The sequence below is a fragment of the Abrus precatorius genome, unplaced genomic scaffold (assembly GCF_003935025.1).
Source record: "Abrus precatorius isolate BTA unplaced genomic scaffold, Abrus_2018 Scaffold6, whole genome shotgun sequence".
Lineage (NCBI taxonomy): Eukaryota > Viridiplantae > Streptophyta > Magnoliopsida > Fabales > Fabaceae > Abrus > Abrus precatorius.
The window spans coordinates 8485112-8510883 of NW_020874406.1; the positions used below are offsets into that span (position 1 = coordinate 8485112).

Consider the following 25772-nt stretch of genomic DNA (forward strand, 5'->3'; position numbering starts at 1 on the left):
ATTTCTTAGTAGATACAATTTACCGAGAAATTTGAATAACAGAATGGGGTAATTAGTGTGACATTGTTAAGTTAGTATTCTCCAAAAAGATTTTGTCAAGGACGTATTACTTGCTGCATTACACCAAGTATCCTTATACGCGATCACTAGGTGGATGACTAATTGTCGACAAATTTATTTTATTAAATTTATAAAAGTATAATAAATGTTTTTTAATAAAATTTTATTTTTCTATTTTCTTAAATTCAGTGTTTAGAGTTGAGATTAATATTTTTTTAAAATGACTGTTTTTCATGTTAGATGCTGGGGTTTACTTTATGTACTTGATGGGTTCTCTTAACACTATTTAGGAAGCATTTATAGTTGACTAAAAAAGAGAAGCATTTTATATCTTTCATTAAAAAAATTGCTTATTAATAAATTCACCTAAGAATGTATCCCAGAGTTTTTTAAATGATTCTATTTCTTTTTAAAATTTAATATTTTAGAATAGAGCTAGATTATTGATATACTAGACTCGGCGCTGTTACCATTTTTTCAATATTCATGCTGTCACGGCTAATGAAGTCATCATTTAACTAGTTTATAATTAAAATTTTATTACAAAGTTATACATAAAAGAATATACTGTGTTGATTTTAATTTCTACGTGAGAATCAAATAAATTTAGATCAATTTAAATTTGTACATTTATATTTTGTAATAAACTTTTAATCTAATAATATATTTTAAAATGGAATTATTTAATAAAAAAATTATCAAATTATGTTAGTTTGTATAATTTTTCTTGGTCAAATGTAAGAGATCATGAGTTATCTCCAAGCTTAAATGGTTAAAGAGTAAATGTTTACTATTGTCACTGAACAGAATTTTATATATAGTAAAAGAGAATACGGCATAATGTGAACTTTTAATTTTAAGAATTAATATGAATGATTAAATTTAATCCAACAAATATTATTAAATGTTCTTATTTCTCACAATAATTAAACATTAACATAAAACCTTATAATTTTATTCAAGTTTACCCTCTGTTCTTTTAAAATATTTTTATCAGTAAATTCATCTTCAGCCATTGACGAAAAAAATCAAGGATTTCAAGGTTTAATGTAAAGGAAAAGTGAGAAGACTTTATTGTAATTATTAAAAATTAAAACTAAATTTAAGTAAAAATTAAACCAAAGCCACACATTAATCATATAAGGGCCAATAATAATAATAATTGCACATTTGCAATACATTAACTTGGAGCTAATGTATCGTTTACATACATATATTACAGGAGTAAATGAAGTTGCACCTCCATATTCAAATCAGACATCACCGGAATTCAAGACTGGGATCAACGCCACTTCGGCTTTCATCAATTAGAGCCCAGCTTAACATCTCATTGCAAAACAGATCATCGGGTTTTAGCCACAAGGCCTAATACAAGGAACAAAATGATTATTAAACCCCAAATGCATGTTAAGAAAAAACAAACAAATGATCAGAACATGGAGATTCCTTTAATAGGTGGTGGTCATTTTAAGAATATTAACACTGGTGTCAACATGGCATAATTCGAAAGGTTACATTCATCAAACTATGAACTAGTTGAAGCGAAATTCTTATGTTAGCACTACCCAACGTAAGCACCCCCCATTCAACAATTAATGTCTATCAACTTCTTGAGATATAAGCGCATTTTTAACATGGTCCATACAACCTTACAAGTGAAATGTTGAATAGTGTGCCTCCTCGAGATATGTTTGGCCGAAGTTTCATTTTTCACTAATGATTACAAAATATCAACTTAAAACACTATTTCTTATTCGCGGAGATTTATACAAGAAATAGTAAAAACACCATGTACTGAAGCAACATGAAAATTAGATATTTTTACAATTATTAATAAAAATGTTTCTTATTAGAATACAAAATTAAAGGAGATAAAGACAAAAAAAAATAATTGTGATTTTTAAAGTATATCAAGCTGAAAGAAATTTTTTTATTACATTGTTATACCACTAGTTATATAATACTGAATATTGAGCCTTAAAGAATCAACACAAAAGAAAAAGTGAATGTGACAAAAATAAAAATACTATGATGGATGAGTAATCACAAGAGGAGATAAGAAATTATTGTGAAAGCAAAAATATTAAAATAATACCTATTATGAAAAAGATAACAAAAAATTAATTAAGATGGTTTAGACACGTCCAAAGTTCACTGGAGGCATTTGTGAGGAAAATAGATGGCATGACATTTAACCCAGTGAAAATGAGTAGAGGAAGAAACCAAAATAACTTTAGAAGAAATTATTAAAAAAGATTGAACGATGTACAATATTTCAAAAAAATTATTTTCTGAGAGAGTTCAATGACATTGTATATTCCATGAAATCAATCTCACTTGGTTAGATAAAACACAATTGTTGATCTAATGAAAATATAAAACATTTTCTCAAACCAAATATATTCCAAGGATTTCTCCTTCTTTCTATGATGGGAAAAAAACTCATCTAAAGTGAGTTTGTCATTATAGTGAGGAAATAAAGGCGTACACCCAGTTACATTTAGTGGATTGATACCACTAAATTAAGGGTAGACAAATCCTTTTGCTCACAGTAGGAAAGTGACTGGCTTTAGGAAAGCCTTGTCCACTTGAATTTAATTTGACACCACTAACAGCCTGACACTATATTGCAAACAGTGGTTCAAACTAACCGTACAGTGAGAAAAAAATACCGCATAAGATGAATACACACAAGACAGAAATTGCTTTAAGAGCTCTAAAATAAAACCAAACGCGCATCATAGATTCATTATCATGAATATAATACAAGCAATATTGGATCGCAGTTACTCACTTTGTGATAATATGTAATTGCTGTAGAGAAGTCATCCTGCATGAATTACACATGACAGCAAAGTCCAATAAAGTTTATTTATACATAAAGATGTACAAAAACTTTTCTAGTAATAATAGAGACATTCAGAATGTATGAGCCGTTAAAGAGCAAGAGTGCCTTGTCCAAAAAGGAGATGCATTTAGTTTAGATAAACGTCCTTTGACATTAAATAGTATAATTTATTTCTTTTCGCACGCACTACTCTAAACCAGTATCAACTTCTTTCAATAAATATATCCATTAATGAATGCGTTTCTGCTTTTGTTGGTACACTTGGAAAAACCATCAACTAAAGGACTTCTATTGGTCAATGCATTTAGAATTTTAGTAGGAAAAACCATCAACTAAGTACTATGAGTAATCTTTAAGCCATCCTCAATTCCCGTAAAAAATCTCAAAAACTCGAGTGATCATTCCCCCGTCAGCACATGCTTTTTCAGATAAAAAGCCAACATGGACTATTTGCCCAAATGAAATCACAAATACACGTAGGCTTAAGATAAACTTCTGAATAAGTATTTATAGAAATTAAAAATTATTAAAATAAATCAAACTCTTTATCAGTTAAAAATAATAAAATAAATCAAACTCCTAAGTTAAAATTAACTTATGCTTCTCTATTATTTAATATACTTTCTTCTTTGACTTCTCTAAAAGTTAAAGAGAACAAGTTGCTTTTAACTTATGAAACAATTTTTATTCATTTTTCATATTCATTTTCTTCTCCTACAAGTACTTATCTAGAAACTTATCCAAATTAGGCGTAGTCATATAGCAAGAGCTAAAACTACATAAGAGCAGGACATTTGCATTGCACATATTACCAAAAGCATTATGTTATACTTGAAAACACAAAAGAAGATACCTTCAAGTGGTAAGTATATGCAAGACCGGCATATGTGCTCACACTTCTTGTTGATAAGGAAAGTGCTTTTTCATAATACAAAATTGCTTCTCGGTACATCCTGAAACAGTTCATTTAGACGATCAGAATCAAGAATATTGTCCTTCACCAGTCATGATTTACAAATTAGCACTACTTATTTAGATTAAACTTTCTATCAATTCATGAAATTGATATTTCAACTTTCAATCAAAATTCATGGCTGGGGAAATTCAGAAACATCAAAATTCAGGACAAAAATTTAAAACATAATCAACGCAATTGTGAAAATAACAAAATATTATGGGTATAAAACATCCTCTGGCAAACTATGTTTCAACTTAAATAAAACATAACTGCATGGTAAATTTTCTGTAGATGAGGACAAGAAAAGTTCAAGTCAGAAGACTACTGAGATATTTATCAACTTACTTCAACTTTCTGTATGCATGAGCAAGATTGATTATAGTCGGTTCCCACATCTCAGATAAAGCGGTTGGGATCAAGGCTAATGTTTTCTCAAACCACCACACTGCTTTCTTATACCTGAATCAAACGCCACAATTAATCATGTTGAAATCACTGAATTTTGCTAATGTGCATGGAAACTTGACTGACAAAATATTGAGCAAAAAAGTCTAGCCGTTTAGAAATTTGGACATAAAGAGGGTGGACTATTTTAAGATAAAAACTTGGAAGTTGTCAATTTCCCCATAATAATGGAAGAGTAACTTTACATTGTTAAAAAGGAACCAGTTCGTTGTTACCCTTTCAGATTTTACAAGTTCCCTCCACTGAATGTTGCAAACTCTCAATTTCCTTCCTTTTCTATTCTCATGATAAGAAATCAGTCAAAATCTTATAATCCATAATGACACTCTCTCAATTACTTAATTCATCACAATTCACAACCATTTATATAGTAATAACACAAGATAATGAAGCCTTATACAGAATGATAGAAACTGCGTTTACTAGAGTTAAAATGCAGTGTCCAGAGAACAAGTTCTGATTACAAAGAAAAAATGTAGCATTATTGAAAAATAACAAGGAACAAACAAAAGATAAATTAGAAAAGAAGACATCTCTGCCCTTTGGCAACCCACAACTTTGCCCACAATGAGCACACTCCCCACCCATATTTGTGATTCCCACATCCTTCTTCCCAATCTGTTGCTGCCACTTGTATTTTTGGTTAGAGTCCTGCACAACTAACTCATACCCTCTCTTTCCCAAACTATCCTTGCTTTTCCTTTTCTTTTTACCGTAGACCTCCTTAATTCTAGGGACCACACTACAGAGGCCCATCAATATCCAACCCCCCCCCCCTTCCCAAAAAAAAAAAAAATTAGTTGCCCATTGTCCTCTAGGTGAAAGTCTGGAAAAGCAGCCTAAATGAGAGAAAAATCCTCCCAAAGTGTTGTCATGATTACAAAGTCTAACCCACTTAGTAAGAACTTCAGTATGCCCATTCAAGAGCGTGCATGCCTCTTCAAGAAAAACTTGTAATTCCCACTCTTCGAGAAACACATGAGCTATGCCTTTAGAAGTAAAAGGGTGATACAGTGAAATGAAATATGCAAACTTGCTCTTCCTCATGCAATCAACTATCACCATGACAGAATCTTCACCCATGGTTCTAGTGCTTGATATGTGTTCTTCTGACAAACTGTAATTCCACAATACAGTTTTCAATGTCCCTCTTGATGACAGTCCAATAAAATTCCATACCTAGTCGCTTGTAAGTTTGGAAAACCCTTGAATGACAACACCACCCCCCCCCCCGGAGGAAGCATGAAATCAACACCAGCCAACCTTTGTACCATAGGCATTCATGAGAAACATAACACAACAGATGCAACTTTGGATTCTAAAATATATCTTGGAAGAATCAAGTTCAACTGATCATCTTCTAAATAGAAATACAAAGATAAACATGTATTGTTACTATGATTACATATATTTAACAAATTCAAAGCAGGTACTTATCCTTACTCTTTCATATGATATGCAACAACTCCAAGTTCATTATACACAAGTGGATCCGAGGGGCAAGTTGATTTAGCCTGCATAAAAAACTGAGAAAAAAATATGGGAACATTAACATTTTGATAAGGGTGGGAAAGTATACATCAATAACACAGAATTGTAGAAGAGAACTCATTTTTATATGTAATATTTTGAAAGTCATCTTTTATAGGATTTGTAAGGATATAGTGGGAAGGCATTTAACCCCTCCTCCCCCACACCCCCCGCCAAAAAAAAAAATACAATGAAAGGCTTCCCAGCCAATCCTTGAATAGAACCAACTTTACAAAATATACCTGCTCAGCAAGCTTATAGCTGTGGGTCCGCATGCATTCCATTCCAATGTTAAGTGTTGGTAAATGGCACCTGGAATAAGAGAACATCAAGATTTAACCTGTAAAAGAACAATTTATGGAAAATAAGAGGATTTCATACTTCAGTTTTTAAACAAACAAAAGAGACACATATATGCATGTGAGCATATAGTGTACAAGTCAAAACTTTGAAAATTGAAATTGTATACTGATTACTGCTTTGTGATTTGACGGGTAGGGGGAAGATTTAACAGGAAAAACCAATATCCTACCCAGGAAACAACCGAGCTGCAGTGCGGTAAGCTGACATAGCCTGATCACCCTCTTCTTGAGCAGCATAAGCATTCCCATAGCCTATCCATGCAGGTGGAAATGTTCCATCTAGACTAGTAGCCTTGCTGTATGGTACATTGGTACATAATGAAATTTAATAATAAGCTTTGATAATGATTTTGGATAGCAACAGATCCATAAATAAGGAGCTCTTGGTAATCCAAATTCATACAGAAAATTTTTATGATACATTAGACAAACAATTTTAAGTTCTTGACAAAGAAACTGATGTCTTTGAGCAATCCAACTCAGGCCAGAGATACATGACCAACTCAAACTTAACAGGTCACATTTCAATCAACCAAGCTCGGGACCAATTATATATGCATTTATGTACAGCTGGGTTGGTAGCATGTCATTAAACAGAACAAATCCTCCACTACCAAGCATAATATTGTTATGAAACACTGATATATGCATCAAATGTCAAATATAACAAAAAACCTGATGCAATGAAGAATCATAAAGTTTTCTAATGAGAAATATAACAATTTTTTAGTGCTCAAGTCAACAAGAAAGTCCAACAGTCAAATTTCAAAATAGTTGACATGCCAAAAAAAAAAAAAAAAAACAGAGAATAATATTCCTACAATGAAATAACTTAAAGAAGAACATAAGCATTAGATGCTTCAAGATTAGTCTTATATAACTATGATAACAAGTTATGTTTACCTAAAATAACGGCGGGATTGATCATACTTCTTGATACAATAGTAGTAGCAACCAACAGCAAACCATGATAAAGCCCTAAAACAACATCAATAAATCTCATTGTATACATAGAAAAGACTTTAGATGACAACTATAAAAATAATATTAAGCAAAAGTCTAATTAAAGAACTTATTCTTATATGCAGCAAAATCTTAAGACAAAAAACATTATTAAAATGTGTTTACTTCTGAGGATAATCCTTCACCAAATGGCATGCCATCAGATACAGCTCATTTGAATGCCCAAGCTCCATAGCAGCAGCCAGGTGTACTAACGTACTCTTGAGATGGAAAGGATCCTTCTCAAGCAAACTGTAAAAGAAGTGTTTAAGCTAAGTCAAAAAAGATAAAAAGAGAACGGAATGGGAGCACTGAATGATGAAAAAACACCAGAGCCATATATCACCCTCACTTCAGTCTCCAGATCAGATCCCCAACTTACACATAAGTTAACTCAAAACATTTCTGATATTCACCACACTGATGGTAGTATTCAGCTTTGCAGGACAATAGATCAGTGTTGGTTTTCAGCGTGCGCAAGAAAGAAGGATCGGATTCATCACTTTTACAGCTTTCATTCTCAAGATCTCTGAACTTGGCTTCTACAACATTTTCTTTGTCATACTGCATAACAAATAAGGGATTAATCTTTCATCAGTACAAAACATTTGGATAGAAGCAAATTCCACTTGAAATCCGCTGTTACCTTCTTTATCAAACAAGAATAAAATGATGAGAGCCATCCATCCTCGTTACCAAATTGCAATGATGAGATCAAATTTGCTTCTGATATTCCCCATACAGAAAAGGAAGACAGATATATATTAAGATGATTTCTGAAATAGAGAATCTGCTTCTTAAACCTATTTTGCTAAAGATAGAAAAAGAAATTTCCAATGGATATGTGAAAAACTTCTACCTTCCTCGCATGTAAGCATGTGATTCTCAATAAGACATTCCAAAGCCTGACAAAATTATTGCCAAACAAGCAAGGAAAATTTAGATAACTATGTGTATGAGAAAAATATGCAAGTACATATACTACAAATGATACTTTCCCATCCCCATAAAGGAAAAATAAATTAGAGCACTATAAAGCTAAGCTAAAGGCTACTGGACATGATGTACGATCTACATTGAATAAATTACCACTTTAGAGAAACTATCTTACAAAAATAAACACAGTTTCTGTAGTAGTAGCTGGTACAGAAGTTTAAGGGATATAAGCATTTTTTAAATGCTAGTACAGTGCCTAAAGGCAGTCAAGGATGTGGCAGGGAAAAGGGAAGGGGTGTTCCATCAGATGATGTTGAAACACCTATCAGGAAATTGCAAGCAAATATCCCAACCATATGAGCAAGTCTCAGAAGACAAATCCCAGCATTACAAGATATTGACTTACAGTAAAGATATTAGAATATAAATGCATACCTCATAGCATAAAGGATCCGCTTTTATAGCAGCTTTATACCTTTTAAAAGAAAGTGAGCTTTCTTTAATCAAATTGGCATGGATCACACTTTTGTAACTCTTCTCAAAAGCAAAAAGCAACTATACTCACTCACCAAAGTCGAGCCTGGGCACGATTTTCTAAAGCTTCATACGCTTTGCCTCTTAAAAAACATATTGCAGAAGATATCTGTTATAGCATAACAAAATGTATTCAAATAAGCAAAAACTATATAAATAAATTCTGGCATATTCCAAACTTTTTCCTTCTACCATTTTTTTTCACATTTCAAGAATTTCACTTCTACAATACTATTCTGGCATATTATACTCCATCTATGAAACCTTTTATATGAGGAGGGCTGTGTTAGGTCTTCAGCAGCCAACATAAAACTTATCAAAACCTTTTATATGAATTACACAAAATGATATTGTGTTAGGCCTAGGTCGGTACCCGGAAGTAACGCCTTTACTCACTTGATTCACTTCTCACGTCTTCTCCATTTATATTAATGGCAGTTTCTTTAGCAGACGTCCAAAATGGATCATCTATAGCTTCTTACAATAACACCAAATCATTTCCATATCCCTAGCCTTGTTCATATGCCACTTAAACAACACAACATATACTAAACACACATATCACACTTCCAAATTTAGTCGCACATACATTAAAACAAACAGAAAAGTTAAATGAAAAGAATAACTCACATTGATTTCACGGTCTTCACAATCTTTATCCAAGTACATGACATTGGAGTCCTTCGTATCGGAAACATTTCCATCGTCATCGACCGTAGCCTCGCCCAGCATCGACAAACATTGATCCCACTCCTTCAGCTCCTCCTTCAATTCCACCATCCATGTGTCATTACCAATCAGCAACAATAACAAGAACAACAGCAATAATAATAATAATAATATAATTACAAGGCATTTGGCGGCGAGGTAGCGGAATCGGAGGTCACGGAGGACGATTTTGGAGGCATTGAGGAGGTGGAAGGCGCGGCGGTAGTGGCGGCCTAGGAAGAGAGCTTGGGCTTGCATGTAGATGTCGGCGGGGTCATTGGTGAAGGCGGCGACTTTGTCCGCGAAGAAAATGGCGGAGGAGTAGAGATGTTTGCTCACGCAGTCCCTCACCACTCCGCGAAGCTTCTCGATCTCTTCCTCCCCCATTTTCACTTCGGAACCCTCTACTCTTACACTAGGGTTTTCTTATACCTTAGTTGTATCACACAGATGAGTCAAATGACTTGATCTAACACACTTATGATAATTTTTTTCCGAAAATAAGAAAGAAATAATTCAAGTTTAATTTTAAATTCAGATGTCATCAAACGCGGGAAAAAAATGTGGGTGCCTACAATCCGTGCCGTTCAACCCGGCTCCAATTTGTGATGTGGACCAAGAGTGCACATTTGTAGTTGCTGCAGGAAAGCATTGCCCTTTTCATGTCTATTGTTGCTGTATGTACCATTTTAGCTTTTGGCCTCGGTCGTTTTTTTGGGGACTGAAGGAGTAACCAATGTCATTGTTGACAGGGAATAACCTTTTCTTGTTATTTAGTTTCAAACAACTTTGTGCTCTTGTTTATAAATATTAAGAACGTGACTGCGATCCACGGATAAATTATTATCTTATAGTATAATATTATAATTAATAATTATATAAAATATTTAAATTATTTTAAATCTTAAAATTAATTATTATATATTATTATTAATAATAAAATTATTTCATATATTACATTAAGATTTATAATATACTTTTAAATATTTATAAATTAGTTTTAAAAATAAAAGAATTAAACTTAAATATTATTTTAATTTATAAAATTATAAATTTAATTTTATAAAGCTTAAAAATACTCTTATAATTAATTTATAATAATGTAATATATATATATATGTGCTACAATATAAGGATCTATAATCAAAAAATAAATTTTAATATGTTTAAAGTTTTTTAAGACAAAATTTATTAAAATAATAAAATTATATATTTTATCTTACAAAGTTGTACAACATATAATTTAAAAATAAAAAATATTAATTTTTTTACTGAATAAGTCTATTTTATATTTTTAAAATTACTATCACATATCATAATTTAAACTCTTTTTGTTAAATTATATATTCATTACTTAACTCATTATTTTAAAATTTAAAATATAAAATATTTTATATATTGCATTAAACTTACAATATACTAAAAACATATTTTATAAAACTAAAATATTGAAAGAATAAAATAAATATTAATTATATTTATAAATACTAAAAATATATTTTATTTTACAAAATTATATAATACACAAATTTAGAAATAAAAAATATTAATTATCTTATACCTAGTAAATATGTTTATGTGTTGTACGGATTTACATATATATATATATATATATATTTTAAAAATAATTATAATTTAAATATAAAATTAGTTATTTTTAATATAATAGAAACATAAAAAATATTAAATGAAAATTTTGATTTTTTTTAAAATAAATTATCTATAAAAAATAAATATAATAGTTAAAAATAATTTATATGTGACTTTAAACATTATAAATTTTATTAAAAATAATTTAATTATAAATTAGTAAATATATTTATATATCATAGAAAGTTATTTATATTTTATATTAAATTATTTTAGTTTAAAATAAAAATTTATTATTTAAATATAAAAATATATAATAATAAAACTATATTATATTCAATAATATTCAATATAAATACATTAAAAATTATGATAAATCAATTTTCATATGCAAATTTTTATATACTTTATAATTTTAATTAAGGTTTAAATAGAAAATAAAAAAGAATAATAATTTTATTAAATACAAAAATAAATTCTTATATCAATTAAAATTATACATATTAATATAATATAAAATTTATGAGTCAGTAATCATATTTAAATTATTTGAAAGTTTAAAATTAATTAATATATGTTAATATTATTATTAATAAAAATATTAATAATTGGAAAAAAAATATAATATATAACTTTATGAAATATTTTTCTCTTATATTAACATTAATTAAAAAGAAAAGTCATAAAATTTATAATAAACTTAATTTAAATTTCAAAAAAATTTCTTGTACATTACATTTGTGACAGTTTTTGTACTTTTTTTTTTTCATAAGAAAAATTTGAAAGAATTTAGATTAACTATTTTTTTAACTTTTTCTGAATACCATATTAGTGTCCGACAAAATTGACACTTATAATTGGGATCTCTAATATCTCAATAATCTATAATTGATATAATAAAATAATTACATATATTTAGACTTTGAAATCAGTAATTATTATTGTTAAAGAAATAAATATGTTTTTATCGTACTTCTATTTGTAAATATTTTATTATCAAACTCAATATCAGTATTTTGTTATTCATTAATGTCCTCTGATCTTACATTTGTTTGTGAAGTTTCAATGATAAAAAATCATTTTATATTTATCATGTTACTAAGATAAAATTTCAACATAAAAGATAATAACTTACTTCACTAACTTTGATTATTACTTCCTATTGTGTAAAATTGAAATATGGTAAAAGAGATATAGAAAGAATGGCATTGTCATTAACACCTAGAGTTGATTTTAATAAGTTATTGTGATTCTTTTGCAGTAAAACATGCTTTTTAAGTTCCAATTTCTTTAATGTGTTTCACATCGCTTTAGGTTTTAAACTTTAGTTATACAATTTGTGAAAATTATTTGGGCAAAACATCACTGAAATCTAAAATTTTTACAGTCAACTAAAATGCGGCTATTCATTTGAATTTCTAAAAAATAAAAAAGAACAACTTGGAATAGGAAAAAAATAACTTAAAGTTATATTAAAATAAAATAAATAATAAATATCAATGTGTACCATTTAATTGTATTTATAACATTAAAATTATTTGATTATTCATGTTACATTTTAAAATGTAACATGCATGCCCTTTTGAATATGTTAAAATTAAAGTTACAAAGAAATGAGTAAATATATTAATCACACTAAATTAATAATAATTTTTATTCATTTTATTGTTGTATGACTTTTTGAATATATAAACTCATAAATTTAGTAATTCTTATTTATTCATTTTACTGTTCCACATTAATCAAATACCAATTATGTATGTTATAATAATAAAATGTAAAGTAAATCGTTAATATTAAAATTCAAAACTGTCTTAAACTTTGAAAGAATAAATACATTGATATGTCAATATTAAAGCTCTAAAACAACATGTAAATATGTTAATCGCACTAAATTAATAGTAATTCTTATTCATTTTATTGTTGCATGATCTTTTAAATATATAAATTTAATAATTTTTATTTATTCATTTCACTATTCTTCATTAATTAGATACAAAGTATCAGATTTCAATAATAAAATTTAAAGTAAATTATTAATATTAAAATTCAATATTATCTTAAACTTCTACAAGAATAAATGCATAGTCAAAAAATAAAACGTGTAAATATGTTAATTGTACTAAATTAAATTTTAAAGTAAATCATCAGTATTAAAATTTAAAATTACCTTCAGCTTTGTAAGAAAAAATGCATTAATATTAAAAAATAAAGCTAAAAAAAATAACTATATTAATTATATTAAATTAACACAGTTTTGAAAGCAAATTTTGAAACAGATGTACTTTTATATAAGGTAATTTTTTTTTAAATAATTATTTGTAATTAGGTAATTGTAAAAGAATGTATAATTTTTAAGTTTGAAAATAAAATACTAATTTCAACTTAATAATTTTTACAAATAGTTTATCTTTAATATATGCGTGCACTATATAAAAAGTAAAGAATTTTATAAACAATTTATAAATAACGTATGCATAGTATACACATAGTCAATAAATTTTTAATTAATTTTATATAAACTGGTTTAGTTACGTAATAACTATAGTAATATCAAAAGTTAAAGTAATAATAAAATTTAAGGTAAAACATTAATATAAAAATTCAAAATTGTCATAAACTTTACAAGAATAAATGCACTAATATGTTAATATTAAAGTTATAAATACTAAATTAATATTAATTTTTATTATTTCATTGTTGTATGACCTTTTAAATATATAAACTAATTAAATATAATTTATTCATTATACTATTCTTTATGAATGATCCTATATGTTAATATTAAGGTTAAAAAAAATTTATATATATACACACACTAAATAAAATATAATTTCTTTATCTTTATTAAATATTTTATGTCTGTCCATATAACTTTCATTTGATTATTTATAACAAATTCAAATGTAACATATATGACCTTTAGAATATATATATATACTCATCAATTCTTATTCACTCATTCCACTATTTCTCATTAATCATATATAAATTATCATTTTTCAAGAATAAAATTTAAAGTAAATCATTATATATACACATGTTGTCACTTAAAATTAGATATAGTTCATCTAACCCACTTAAATTTTTTTAGAATTGAACAAAATCAAAATAATTAAAACAGATGTTGTCACATTTAACTTCTAAAAATTTGGTGATTGCCATCAAATTTAACTTTCAACTTTCATTTGTTTTTGGTGGTGCACATCTTCTTTTCACCATAAAATTTTTTATAATATACACATTGCCTTAATGGAGTAGTTTTTCATAAAGTGGTATAATATCCTTCATAACAGTATAATGAATCTTTGAATTCTAAAATAATGAGAGAATTGTGGAGGAATTAAATAATAATAAAAAATTATGCACTTCGACTAAAGAAATCTAAAAACTTCAACTTTTCATTGACTAAAGTTATGTCTATTCTATTGACTTGAGTTTTATTTCAAAACTCATAAAAAATCATAAATGAATGATTCGAACGTTTATCTTCCAATCTACCTTTTGAGGTCATATTTTAGAAAGCATTGAAATAGTAGGCGCCATTTTGACAAAATTTTAGTTTAAAATTTTATTTAGAGTAAATAACATGTATTTTCACTTATATATACCAAATAAAATACATTTTCTTTCTCACTTTAAGATATTTTATTTATTTATTTTTGTTTTTATTTTTATATTAAACTTAATTTAAAATTCAAGAGTTTTTCATAATTTTATCAGTTATCAATTTTTAATAATAAAATTTAAAATAAACATTAATATTAAGGTTTAAATATGTCGCAAGCGATGTACTTTTTGAATATATCAAAACTGCTGATTAGAAATGAATATATTTAACTAATTTGAATTAAATCATTTAAGACAATTTTAAAGATAAAGATATATCAAAATTGTTAATTAAAAATAAATATATTTAACTTATTTGAATTAAACAATTCAAGATGACCTTAAATATTAATTAATTATTATATAAAAATTAATATGTTAAAGAGTAAAGATAAATTCTTTTTCAAAACTCATACCAAATTTTTCTTCAAAACTTATCTAATTTTATATATATAAATATAAAGATATAAAGATAAAGATGTTAGTCAATGCAGTTAACTCTTACTAAAATTTTGTCATGTAAATTGCATGTATAAATTATTCTCGGTTGAAGAATGATAATAAATTTAGTGTAGTTTAATTTAAAGTTGAGTATAAATGATTGTGATAAAATTAATTTTATAGCATTAAATGTAATTAAAATACAATCATAAATTAATCTAAACTAAACATGCATTTCACTGTCTTGTCTTGTGTCTGCCAACATGTCTCGTGATGGACCCATATACTTGTTTTACGAACTTTACATCGCAGCAGCTTGAGCTTTCCATAGGGTATCAACATTTGTTTTCCTCATAATATTATTCCATAAATAGTCATTGCAATCATGCAGCTGCATTTGAAGATGAATCACGTGTATTCGTCAGGCGTCAAATTAGTGAAGCTTCATTAGTTTTCTTTTACATGAATTTCACATTCCTAGATGAAAAAAATGCTGTTCAAAACATTCTTCTGACACGTGGGATGTATATTGTAAATTTCAGTTGTGTACTATGGTTAAAATCACAGTGTTACGTGGGAAAATGATTGCATGGTCTAGGCCATGTAGTCCTCAACAAATATACTGTGGCATGTGTATAAATTTTATAATTTATATAAAAAAATTGATACATAACTTAATGTGAGTGATAATACAACATGTTTTAAATCACTTACAAATTTCTTATATTATGCGAGTGACCACTTCAATCCATCACTATGAGCTACTTTTGCATCTACTATAATTGCAATTAAAAACTTTGATTATATATAACTGTTCATTTGGCATTTTTAATCTGTTTACTCATACATAATTTTTCACTTATTTTCAACCATACAAGGAAAAATCTCAGAATTTGTGCCAATGACCTAAGTTAACGTAATTGATCAAGGATTTGATTCAAAAATCTTGTCATAAGTGCAAGTAAATTTTCTTAGAGAGATATAATATAGAAGACATGTTAATTGAGAAAGTAAAATTCACTGACCACCTGTCCACCTCTATATTTAAAGTACGAATTCAAAATTATTTTACAATTGTAAATAGTATATTCCTTTTAAAATTAGATGAAGCCATCCTTTTTTTTTCCCATAGTTTTAATCACAAAATAATAAAAAGAAAACAGAAGTAGTGGTTTCACAAAACAAAAAAGTAATGAGGTTTGGATTTTAGTTTTATTAATCTAATTCTCAGATTTATAAAATATGTATATATATAAAATGAAAATTATAAAATTTATTTATTTTTATAAATCATTTTAATTATTAAATAGATAAAATATTAATTACATTGCATATTTTTAAACAATAAGTATATTTTATTTAATATTTATTTTATAAAGTAATAAAAAATACTTACAACTAAAAACGATATAAAAAACTTTAAAATTAAAAAATAATTATATATAACATGTAATATAATATTAATTATTAAATAAGGAAATTGATTTTATAAGATTATTCAGACCTGCTGGAGTTCTGTGCATGCAGCAGCCCAGTCTTAATAGGATCCATGTAAAATTGGATAGGTTTGAATTTCGGATTGAAACCGACCCATAGACCCGATTCCAGTTGCACGGTGAAGCAAGTAACCCTACCCTAAGTTAGCTAGCTTTGGTATTTGCAATATGCTTTTCTCCACCTCTGCGTGAACGTTTCCACCACACGCCTCTCCCATTCTCTTTACCTCTCCGATCACATCCTAAGAAATTTCACTCTTCAATTCATCGAAAGTGTTCGTGGCGACATGGCCGATCGATTGACGCGTATTGCCATCGTCAGCAACGACAGGTGCAAACCCAAAAAGTGCCGTCAAGAGTGCAAGAAGAGTTGCCCCGTTGTCAGAACCGGTAAGATCTGATTTTCCCCTTCTGGACCTCAGTTCTGGGCTGGAGTTTTTTGTGCCCTAATTCCCCAGCTCGCTTCAAATTTCTAAACTATAGTTGGTGTATGGATTGTGGGCTTTATTTTATTTTTATCTTGTTGCAGTATTTATGTGTTTTTATTTGGATGGGGTTTAAAGGGACTGATTAGTTTATGTGTGTGATTACAGGTAGACTGTGTATTGAGGTTACTTCAGCGTCGAAGATTGCTTACATATCTGAGGAATTGTGCATTGGATGCGGTATTTGTGTTAAGGTATTGAAGATGCTATTTTTGTGGTTGTCATCTTTTTGCTTCTACTTGGTGGGGTTTATGTCATTTTGTGATGAGATTGTTGTCGGTTGGCGTAGAAATGTCCTTTTGAAGCTATCCAGATTATCAACTTGCCAAAGGACTTGGATAAAGACACCACTCACAGATATGGTCCTAATACTTTTAAGCTGCATAGGTGAGTTGTTTTGCTGCATTTTCCCGAAATTGGTGGTTATCTGTTTTGTTTAGTTTGTGATGGAGTGAGTTGTGATCACAGGTTGCCAGTGCCGAGGCCAGGGCAAGTGCTTGGGTTGGTTGGGACAAATGGAATTGGAAAGTCCACTGCCCTTAAAGTTTTGGCTGGGAAATTGAAACCGAACTTGGGTCGTTTCACTGTAATAACTGATCTTATCATTTCTCTACAGCCAACTTGTTTGAGGTTTTATTGCATTCGTTTAATTTACATTTTTGTCTGCAGAATCCCCCTGATTGGCAGGAAATTTTAACCTATTTTCGAGGATCTGAATTGCAGAATTACTTTACTCGAATTCTTGAGGATGATTTAAAGGTGATGGCCATGGCTTAGTCAATGATGTCTTAATGATTTGGACTCTGTGGCAGTGTGAAACTGAACAAATGATTATGTCCTCCTTAATGCCTGTGTGATTTTCCAATTTGGATCTTGTATTTTCTTTCTAATCTTCGTACTTGACCAATTAGGTCATGTGATGTTAGAGTCAGTGAACCTATTTTGCTAGGATTGCATTAAATGAGAAGAGATACAATGATTTGGAAATAGTGCCAGGAAATTTATTATTCAATTGCAATGTTATTTATGATGGATGATCTTGTGGACAACAGTGGATTTAATTTAAAAGTAATGTGTATACAAAACTATACTGAAAACTGCTGAATATGATAAATAAAAGAAAAAAATAATAAAATGAAAAACAATCAACTACGAACATATAGAATTCACCAGAAATATTGCGACTCACAAACTTTATCATGAGTTCACAAGAACGTGGAAACTATCAGGTTCAATTAACAATTTGAAAACAGAAAACAAGACAGATAAATTAAAAATCTAATCCTATTTGCCAGTTACCCTAGGGAGAGAAAGAATTAAAGGAAGAGCAAAAAAACAGAGGAAAAAAATATGTGCCATTGCCTGAGACTGACTTGAGATTGACATGAACTCATCGGAGATGACTGGAGGAGGGTGTTCAGAGGACTGCTGCCACATATCTGGAGTTCTTTTTTTGTGTCTGGAGGGTTATGTGTGGAGTGAGTGGGATGAATGCATTACCCTTCAGAAATGATAGTCACATAGAGTGACTGACTTTTCCTTCTTTTCTTAACCCTTAAACTACTGTTTTTTTTGTCATAGCTGCAATTTCCACCATGGACACCATACTTTGTACAGATACAGAAATTCTGTGATGCCATAATGCCACGGTGCTGCTGTGATCACTATTTTATACACTGTTCTATAATGTACAAACATAAGTGTTTGAACTAAGGACATTGTAATAGTTATATAATATGTTGCAGGCTTTGCAGCACTCTTTATCCATTCTTTCTGAACACTCCCTTTTATCTTTGTTTGACAGGCTAGCTTTTGTTCTACTTACATTTTTCTGAATATATATGTTCATTAACTTTGAGTTATTACTTGAATTTTGTCTTGATAAGATAGTGTAGTGATTAAGAAAGCAATTTTTTCTTCCTGCTAGTATTTATGCTTACTTTAATATTTGGTAATGATATAGGCTATCATCAAGCCTCAATATGTTGACCATATTCCAAAAGCGGTGCAAGGGAATGTGGGTCAGGTGCTAGATCAGAAAGATGAGAGAGATATGAAGAAGGAGCTTTGTGCTGATCTTGAGCTTAATCAGGTTATAGATCGTAATGTTGGTGATCTTTCTGGTGGTGAGCTCCAAAGATTTGCCATTGCGGTAGTTGCCATCCAGAATGCTGAGATATACATGTTTGATGAACCTTCTAGTTATCTTGATGTGAAACAGAGGCTGAAAGCAGCCCAAGTTATTCGATCATTACTTAGGCCTAATAGGTTTGTGCCCTTTTCTCTCATTAGTTCCTGCTTAATATCTTGACTTATATCACGTGTACTTTGCTGAATTACTTCTGACAATAAATATTGAATTTGTCTGCATCTCTTTTCCCAGCTATGTCATTGTTGTCGAGCACGATCTTAGTGTCTTGGACTACTTATCAGACTTCATTTGCTGTTTGTATGGAAAACCTGGTGCATATGGAGTGGTAACACTTCCTTTCTCTGTCAGAGAAGGAATTAACATCTTCTTGGCTGGCTTTGTTCCAACAGAAAATCTAAGGTTCCGAGATGACTCTCTTACCTTCAAGGTATGTATAATCTATGCATTTGAGTGGTGAACATGAAAAGATTCAGCTCTGTAATTGATTTGGTGGTGTTTGTTTCAACATGCCTACATTAAAATTGAGTAAAGAAAGGCTGGAAATAGTTAGCATGTGGGAGGTCACTGAATATATTAAGCAACAATTATTTCATTTGGTGTTGCATCATTTACATTATTAGAATTCATACGATCAGCACCTTAAACTAAATTTATTTTCAAGTATTGTAAGTCAGTGCTTAATTTTTTGATACTGTAAATTTCAGTACTGAATTTTAAAATATAAAATCTTTCAATTTTATTGAACTCATGCTACTCTTGTTGTGTCTAGGTTGCTGAGACCCCACAGGAAAGTGCTGAGGAAGCTCAGACATATGCTCGATACAAATACCCAACCATGACGAAAACACAAGGCAATTTCAAGCTTCGTGTAGTTGAAGGAGAATTTACTGATTCTCAGATTATTGTGATGTTGGGTGAGAATGGGACAGGAAAGACAACATTTATTCGTATGCTGGTAATTCTTTTAGTCACTTTCTTTTTCTTAATAGAAATGAGTAATTCTTCTGCATATCCCTTCACCTCACTTATTTTTATTATTCAGGCTGGTTTATTGAAACCTGACTCCGTAGAAGGGGGATCTGATGCTGAGATGCCAGAATTTAATGTTTCATACAAGCCTCAGAAGATTAGCCCAAAATTCCAATCAACTGTTAGACACTTGCTACATCAAAAAATACGTGATGCGTATACTCATCCCCAGTTTGTATCTGATGTGATGAAGCCACTTCTTATAGAGCAGTTAATGGACCAAGAAGTTGTGAATCTTTCTGGTGGAGAGTTGCAAAGAGTTGCATTATGTCTCTGTCTTGGAAAGGTATTATAAATTTCATCGAGAAGAACTGCTTCAGATTGTTTATGCATCTTAATCTCAATTCTAATGTCTCTATGCTATTTTTCTTTCTTCTTTGCATTCTTGAATACTCTCATAGTTTCCTATTGGCCAGTGATATCAGGCAGGATGTATTTCCATATATATATATATGATGAATGGGTTTAGTACTAACCCTTTGTCAAGATTTTTGGAACTACTTGAATTTGTTGCGTGCTTTCTGTCTCTTAAATGTGTACGGTATGTTTTCAAACTAAAATGCAAAATGTTTCCGGATGCATTACAGTTCTACTAGAGCATCCTGCAGATATCTATGTGAATGCTGTGGGCAGATTTTTGGAACTGTATCACTTGTTTTTGTTTTGTTTTGTGCTTCTCTTTGTCCCATAACATGTTTGCCTCTCTTCATTTCAAACTAAATAACATTCAAAGTTCTGATCCGCCACTTTTCTGGCATAACAGCCTGCAGACATCTATCTGATTGACGAGCCAAGTGCATATCTAGATTCTGAACAGCGAATTCACGCTGCCAAAGTCATTAAGAGGTTTATTCTTCATGCAAAGAAAACAGCTTTTGTTGTCGAGCATGATTTCATCATGGCAACATATCTTGCAGACAGAGTTATTGTTTATGAGGGTCAACCATCAATTGATTGTACTGCAAATTCTCCTCAATCATTGTTGACTGGGATGAATCTTTTCTTATCAGTAAGTTTCAGTACTTTCCAATCGTTCCATTACTTATTCCCTTTTGATGTTTTGTGCTCTGTGCTTGTATTTGCATGATATATCTAATGTATTTTGTCACTTCAGCATCTTGATATCACATTTAGAAGAGACCCAACTAATTTTCGCCCAAGGATCAACAAAATTGATTCAACCAAGGACAGAGAGCAGAAGTCTGCTGGGTCTTATTATTACCTTGATGACTGAGTTTATACTTATGGGCAGGTTCATCCTTGTGCATTTGTTATTTCTCTTAGAATGCTTTTCATGGCAAATGGAAACTGACTATGTTTTTTATTGTTGCAGTTGTTCTTTCACCAACGCAACAGTTTGCCGGTTTGAGCTTTTCATGGGATCTCAGATTTGATTCTTTTGATGCCTTCACATATAAGATTGTCATTTTTTCTATTGAAGGCATCTATCTCAATGGATAGAAGGGCCTGCATGCAGGCCATTTGTTGGTTGGTGTATTTGTATATTTTCCCTAATACTTAGTGCAGTTACTCATCACCAATTTTGGTATGACTTGGTGGGTGAATCTGAATATTACTTGAGTTCATATTGGTAATGGTTTTCATTTGATGTCCCAAATCCAGAGGAACACTCATGATGCCAGATTGAGTTTATAGCCATAATTTATCAGTTGAGTATGTAACGAAGTTTACGTTCATTCCCATGTTGATTTAGATAGACATCTCGTGTTTGAATATATTGTTGAGAGGGTTGATATTTTAATGGATATCTTTATATTTTTAAGATAAAATTGCGGGTGGTTCTTATACACTGTCACGAAATAATTTAAGACTAATCTCTATACCTTCTCAATGGCATGAAATAACTCTGCAAAATGGGTCTCTTATAAACATGATAGATTATAATTGGGTAATATTTTAATTAGTTGACCTAGACAAGTAAAATATACTATATTATAAAAATAAATGAAATAATGGAAGAATAAGCTATTTTAGATGTTTTTCGCGGTTCTCACCCTGCCAGACTATTTTGGTTTGGAGTAACCGTAGTATGCCTTTTTGTAGTTTGTTTTCGGTGACCTAAATTTGTGATTTTATCGGAGAAAAAAATTTTAAACGCATAAATTACAGAATTGAAACTTCCAAAAAAAATAAAACGTCTTGTTTTCTGATGGACTTGTTCCAGTGTGATAGGCAATTGCCGATGACAATATAGATTAGTCATGAAGCATACCCTGTCTGTTGTCAGACACAAATGTACAAAGGTTGTTGAAAAGTTTAATAATTATGAATCGGAATTAAAAAAATCCGAGTGATGTATCATTACATTTAATTTGCACAATGTTAAATGCAGATTTTCATTAATGTGTCTGTTTAATTCTCTTTGCTAGCAGTCACCGATTGCAATCTGTAAACACTACTACATATGCTAATGTCATGGCCTTGTGACATGAAATGGCTCTCTCTTCTTATCCCAAACCAACGTCAATAAGACTATAACCTGCCGGTTTTCTTAATCCTTGGTCCTGAATAGATTGTCTCAAATCATTAGCATCTTTCCAGCTTCCTACAGCAACATACATATTTGACAATGATATGTAATATCCAACATTTTGAGGTTCAAGCTCAAAAAGATGTTCAGCAACTTGTCTCCCCAACTTGAGTTCTCCATGATAGTTGCATGCACTTAAGAGAGTTCCCCATACACCTGAGCTGGCATTGGATTGTAACCCCTTAACAAACTTGTAAGCATCATCCAATCTACCTGATTTGCCTAGCATGTCAACCATATAGACTTGATGTTCAGTCTCAGGTTGTACTCCATATTTCTCCAACATACATTCATAGTACCAAAGACCTTGCTTGACGAGTCCTGAATGGCTGCATGCAGATAAAAGGCTAACAAAAGTGCTTTTGGTCACCGTTTTTCCTGATTCATACATTTCATGGAAGAGTTTGATTGCTTTTTCTCCATTTCCATGATATCCATATGCAGAAATCATTGAATTCCAAGCTGATTCAGACTTCTCTGAATGCCTGAATACTTGGACAGCAGTGTCCAATCTTCCACAGTTGCTATAGAAATCTATAAGAGCTGCTGCTATGAAACAATTATCTTGAATGCAAGTTCTGAACACATGGGCATGAACTTGTTTTCCATGTCTTTGGATACCAATTTGAGTGCAAGCAGAGAGAACACTAACAATGGTGATCTCATTTGGTTCAAATTGAAGATGATGAAATAGTTCCAATGCTTCTCTACTTTCTCCATTATGAGAGAAAGCAGAAATTATGCAATTCCATGAGCATAGATTGGGAATGGAGCAGAGTTTAAACACTACTCTGGCACTGTAGATGTCCTTGCACCTGTCATACATGGTAATTAGCGAGTTCTGAACACGAGTATCTGATGCTAAAGGAGATTTAAGAGCAAGGCCATGGATAGATTTTCCTAGGCTGAATAATTCCAGGTTTGCACAGGCTGACAAGACACTTACAAGGGTTATGGAGTCATAGTTGAAAGGAGTTTCATGTTTCATCAACTTGAAAGTCTCTAAAGCCTCTTTAAAATGTTCAACTCGTATGCAGCCCACAATTACAGTGTTCCATGAAGCTATATCTGCTAAAGCAGAATTCTCATGCAAAATTGAGAAACTGGTTGTCAAATCTCCACAATTGATATACATGTGCATGAGAAAATTTACTATAAGAACGTGGTTCAAAAATCCAGATTTCAACAGCCAGCTGTGAACAGATTTTCCAAAGTGGACACTATTAAGAGAGTTGCAAGAAGAAAGAATAGCAAAAACAGTTGATGAGCTGCAATTTGGACCCCAACGCAGCATCTCTCTAAACAAGATTTGAGCTTCATCAGAATACTTGTTCAAGGAATAGCCAGATATCATTGAATTCCATGAGACTAAGTCTCTATCTTCGGTAGAATTGAACAAGAGCTCGGCTTTCTTCACAAGGTTGCACTTCGAATACATGTCTATTAGGCTGTTCAGCAAATTAAGATGATCAGACAACATATGTCTTCGAATTGCAAATCCATGGATTGTCCTTCCTTCTCTAGAGAGCATCAATTCTGCACAAAGTGGAATTATGGTAGTTAATGTCACTATATCAGGTTGGAAAGACTCTCTTATTTGCATTTCAACCAGAAGATCAAATACTTCATTAATCTTTCCAATTGAAGAAAGTCCTTCCATCATTGCATTCCAGGAAACAATATCTTTGTGCGCTATTTCTCTGAAAACTGTTTCAGCAGATTCCACATCTTCACATTGTGAATATAATGAAATGAGAGAGTTGGAAACCGACAAATGTGAACTGTCCCTGTAACCCAGTTTGATTCCCAGCCCATGAATGGACTGCCCAAAACCCAGTTCTCTCAAACTTGAAGATGCTGAAATAGCACAAGATAGACTGACATTGTCTGCTGTTTCTTCCAAAAAAGTCATCCTTTTGAAGTAACACAATGTTTTCTCAGGATTACCATTGTAAATACTTCCACTCATTATTGAATTCCATGAAACAACATCTTTATATTCCATTTCTTCAAATAAACACTCCGAAGAGCTTAGATCACCACACTTAGCATACATGTCAATAAGACCATTACCTAAACTGATATCCACTAGCATCCTAAATTTTATACTCACACAATGAATTGCCCTTCCTTGACCAAAGTTTTTCACATGTAAAGAAGCTGATACCATAAGCAACAGAGTAGTGGAATCAAACCCACATTGTGCCTTCATCATTTTCTCAAGGAACTCCATTGCTGTTCTATAGTAATTATTTTCAAGAGATGCAGCAATAATAGCATTCCAAGCAATCACATCTTTGTTGTGAATCTCATCAAACAAATCCCTTGAAGAGGTAAAGTCCCCAACCTTAGAATAAACAGTGAGTAGAGATGTTGAAGTGGAAACGTGAGCCAAAGCACCTAACTTTAAGACTGCGCAATGGGCAACAGTGGCAGTCACAATTTTGGGTTTTTTGAGGGACAATTTAATGTAATCAATAACAACCTCAAAATGGATATCTCTCAAATGTAGAGATCTTTGTTGCATTTCGTCAAACAGGTGAATGATAGTGCAGAAACAACGACAACAACATGACAACAAGGCAGGTGCATATGGAAGAATGGGAACCCTGCATCGTTGAACAATGCTGAACTTCCCATTTTGGAAGCTCTGTGAAAAAAGTGAATGGGATGATGACGACGTTCTTGGTCCAAGCAAGGCTAAATTTCTATAGCCCCATCTTGTTATGAGCTTTAGTGGCAATCGGAAAACTACCCATGTTCTCATTTTTACTTCACTCTGGATTGTAGCTATGAAAAACCCCGTCTTGCCCTCAAGAACGTGAAGTTGAGAACTATGCAATTTGGTTGGCTATGCATAGCAGTAGAATGGTTCCTACGTAACAGGTCCCACGTAGAAAAGATTGGAGCAGTGTTTTAACGTTGTTAAACTATGATATTTTGCATTAATGACTGTGTGCGTTTGGTCTTGTCCCAACATTAACACTAGGATTGAAACTAGTTCAATTAATAGTGG

The 25772-nt window shown here is 30.9% G+C and overlaps 3 protein-coding genes across 3 annotated transcripts; 1 reads left to right on the top strand and 2 right to left on the bottom strand.

The window, feature by feature from the left end:
- Window positions 1–1168: 1168 nt before the first annotated feature.
- On the bottom strand, window positions 1169–10178 carry LOC113869463 (anaphase-promoting complex subunit 6-like). Its single transcript, XM_027505786.1, has 16 exons — window positions 9545–10178; window positions 9326–9460; window positions 8731–8804; window positions 8597–8636; window positions 8085–8130; window positions 7872–7951; window positions 7608–7789; window positions 7352–7477; window positions 7127–7201; window positions 6394–6519; window positions 6104–6173; window positions 5775–5857; window positions 4212–4325; window positions 3762–3861; window positions 2855–2890; window positions 1169–1425 (listed from the first exon to the last, which is right to left on the bottom strand). The coding sequence occupies exons 1-16, from the start codon at window positions 9788–9790 to the stop codon at window positions 1321–1323; spliced, it is 1638 nt and encodes a 545-aa protein (XP_027361587.1). The 5' UTR covers window positions 9791–10178; the 3' UTR covers window positions 1169–1320.
- Window positions 10179–16704: 6526 nt separating this feature from the next.
- LOC113868766 (ABC transporter E family member 2) lies at window positions 16705–21986 on the top strand. The gene is made up of 12 exons (XM_027504638.1): window positions 16705–16929; window positions 17133–17218; window positions 17314–17411; window positions 17493–17610; window positions 17694–17783; window positions 18988–19292; window positions 19408–19603; window positions 19946–20131; window positions 20219–20491; window positions 20969–21214; window positions 21320–21457; window positions 21539–21986. Exons 1-11 carry the CDS (start codon window positions 16827–16829, stop codon window positions 21437–21439), a joined length of 1821 nt encoding a protein of 606 aa, XP_027360439.1. The 5' UTR covers window positions 16705–16826; the 3' UTR covers window positions 21440–21457; window positions 21539–21986.
- A 687-nt stretch (window positions 21987–22673) lies between these two features.
- LOC113868846 (pentatricopeptide repeat-containing protein At4g19220, mitochondrial) lies at window positions 22674–25595 on the bottom strand. The gene has a single exon (XM_027504788.1). The coding sequence runs from the start codon at window positions 25521–25523 to the stop codon at window positions 22674–22676; it is 2850 nt and encodes a 949-aa protein (XP_027360589.1). The 5' UTR covers window positions 25524–25595.
- Window positions 25596–25772: the final 177 nt, after the last annotated feature.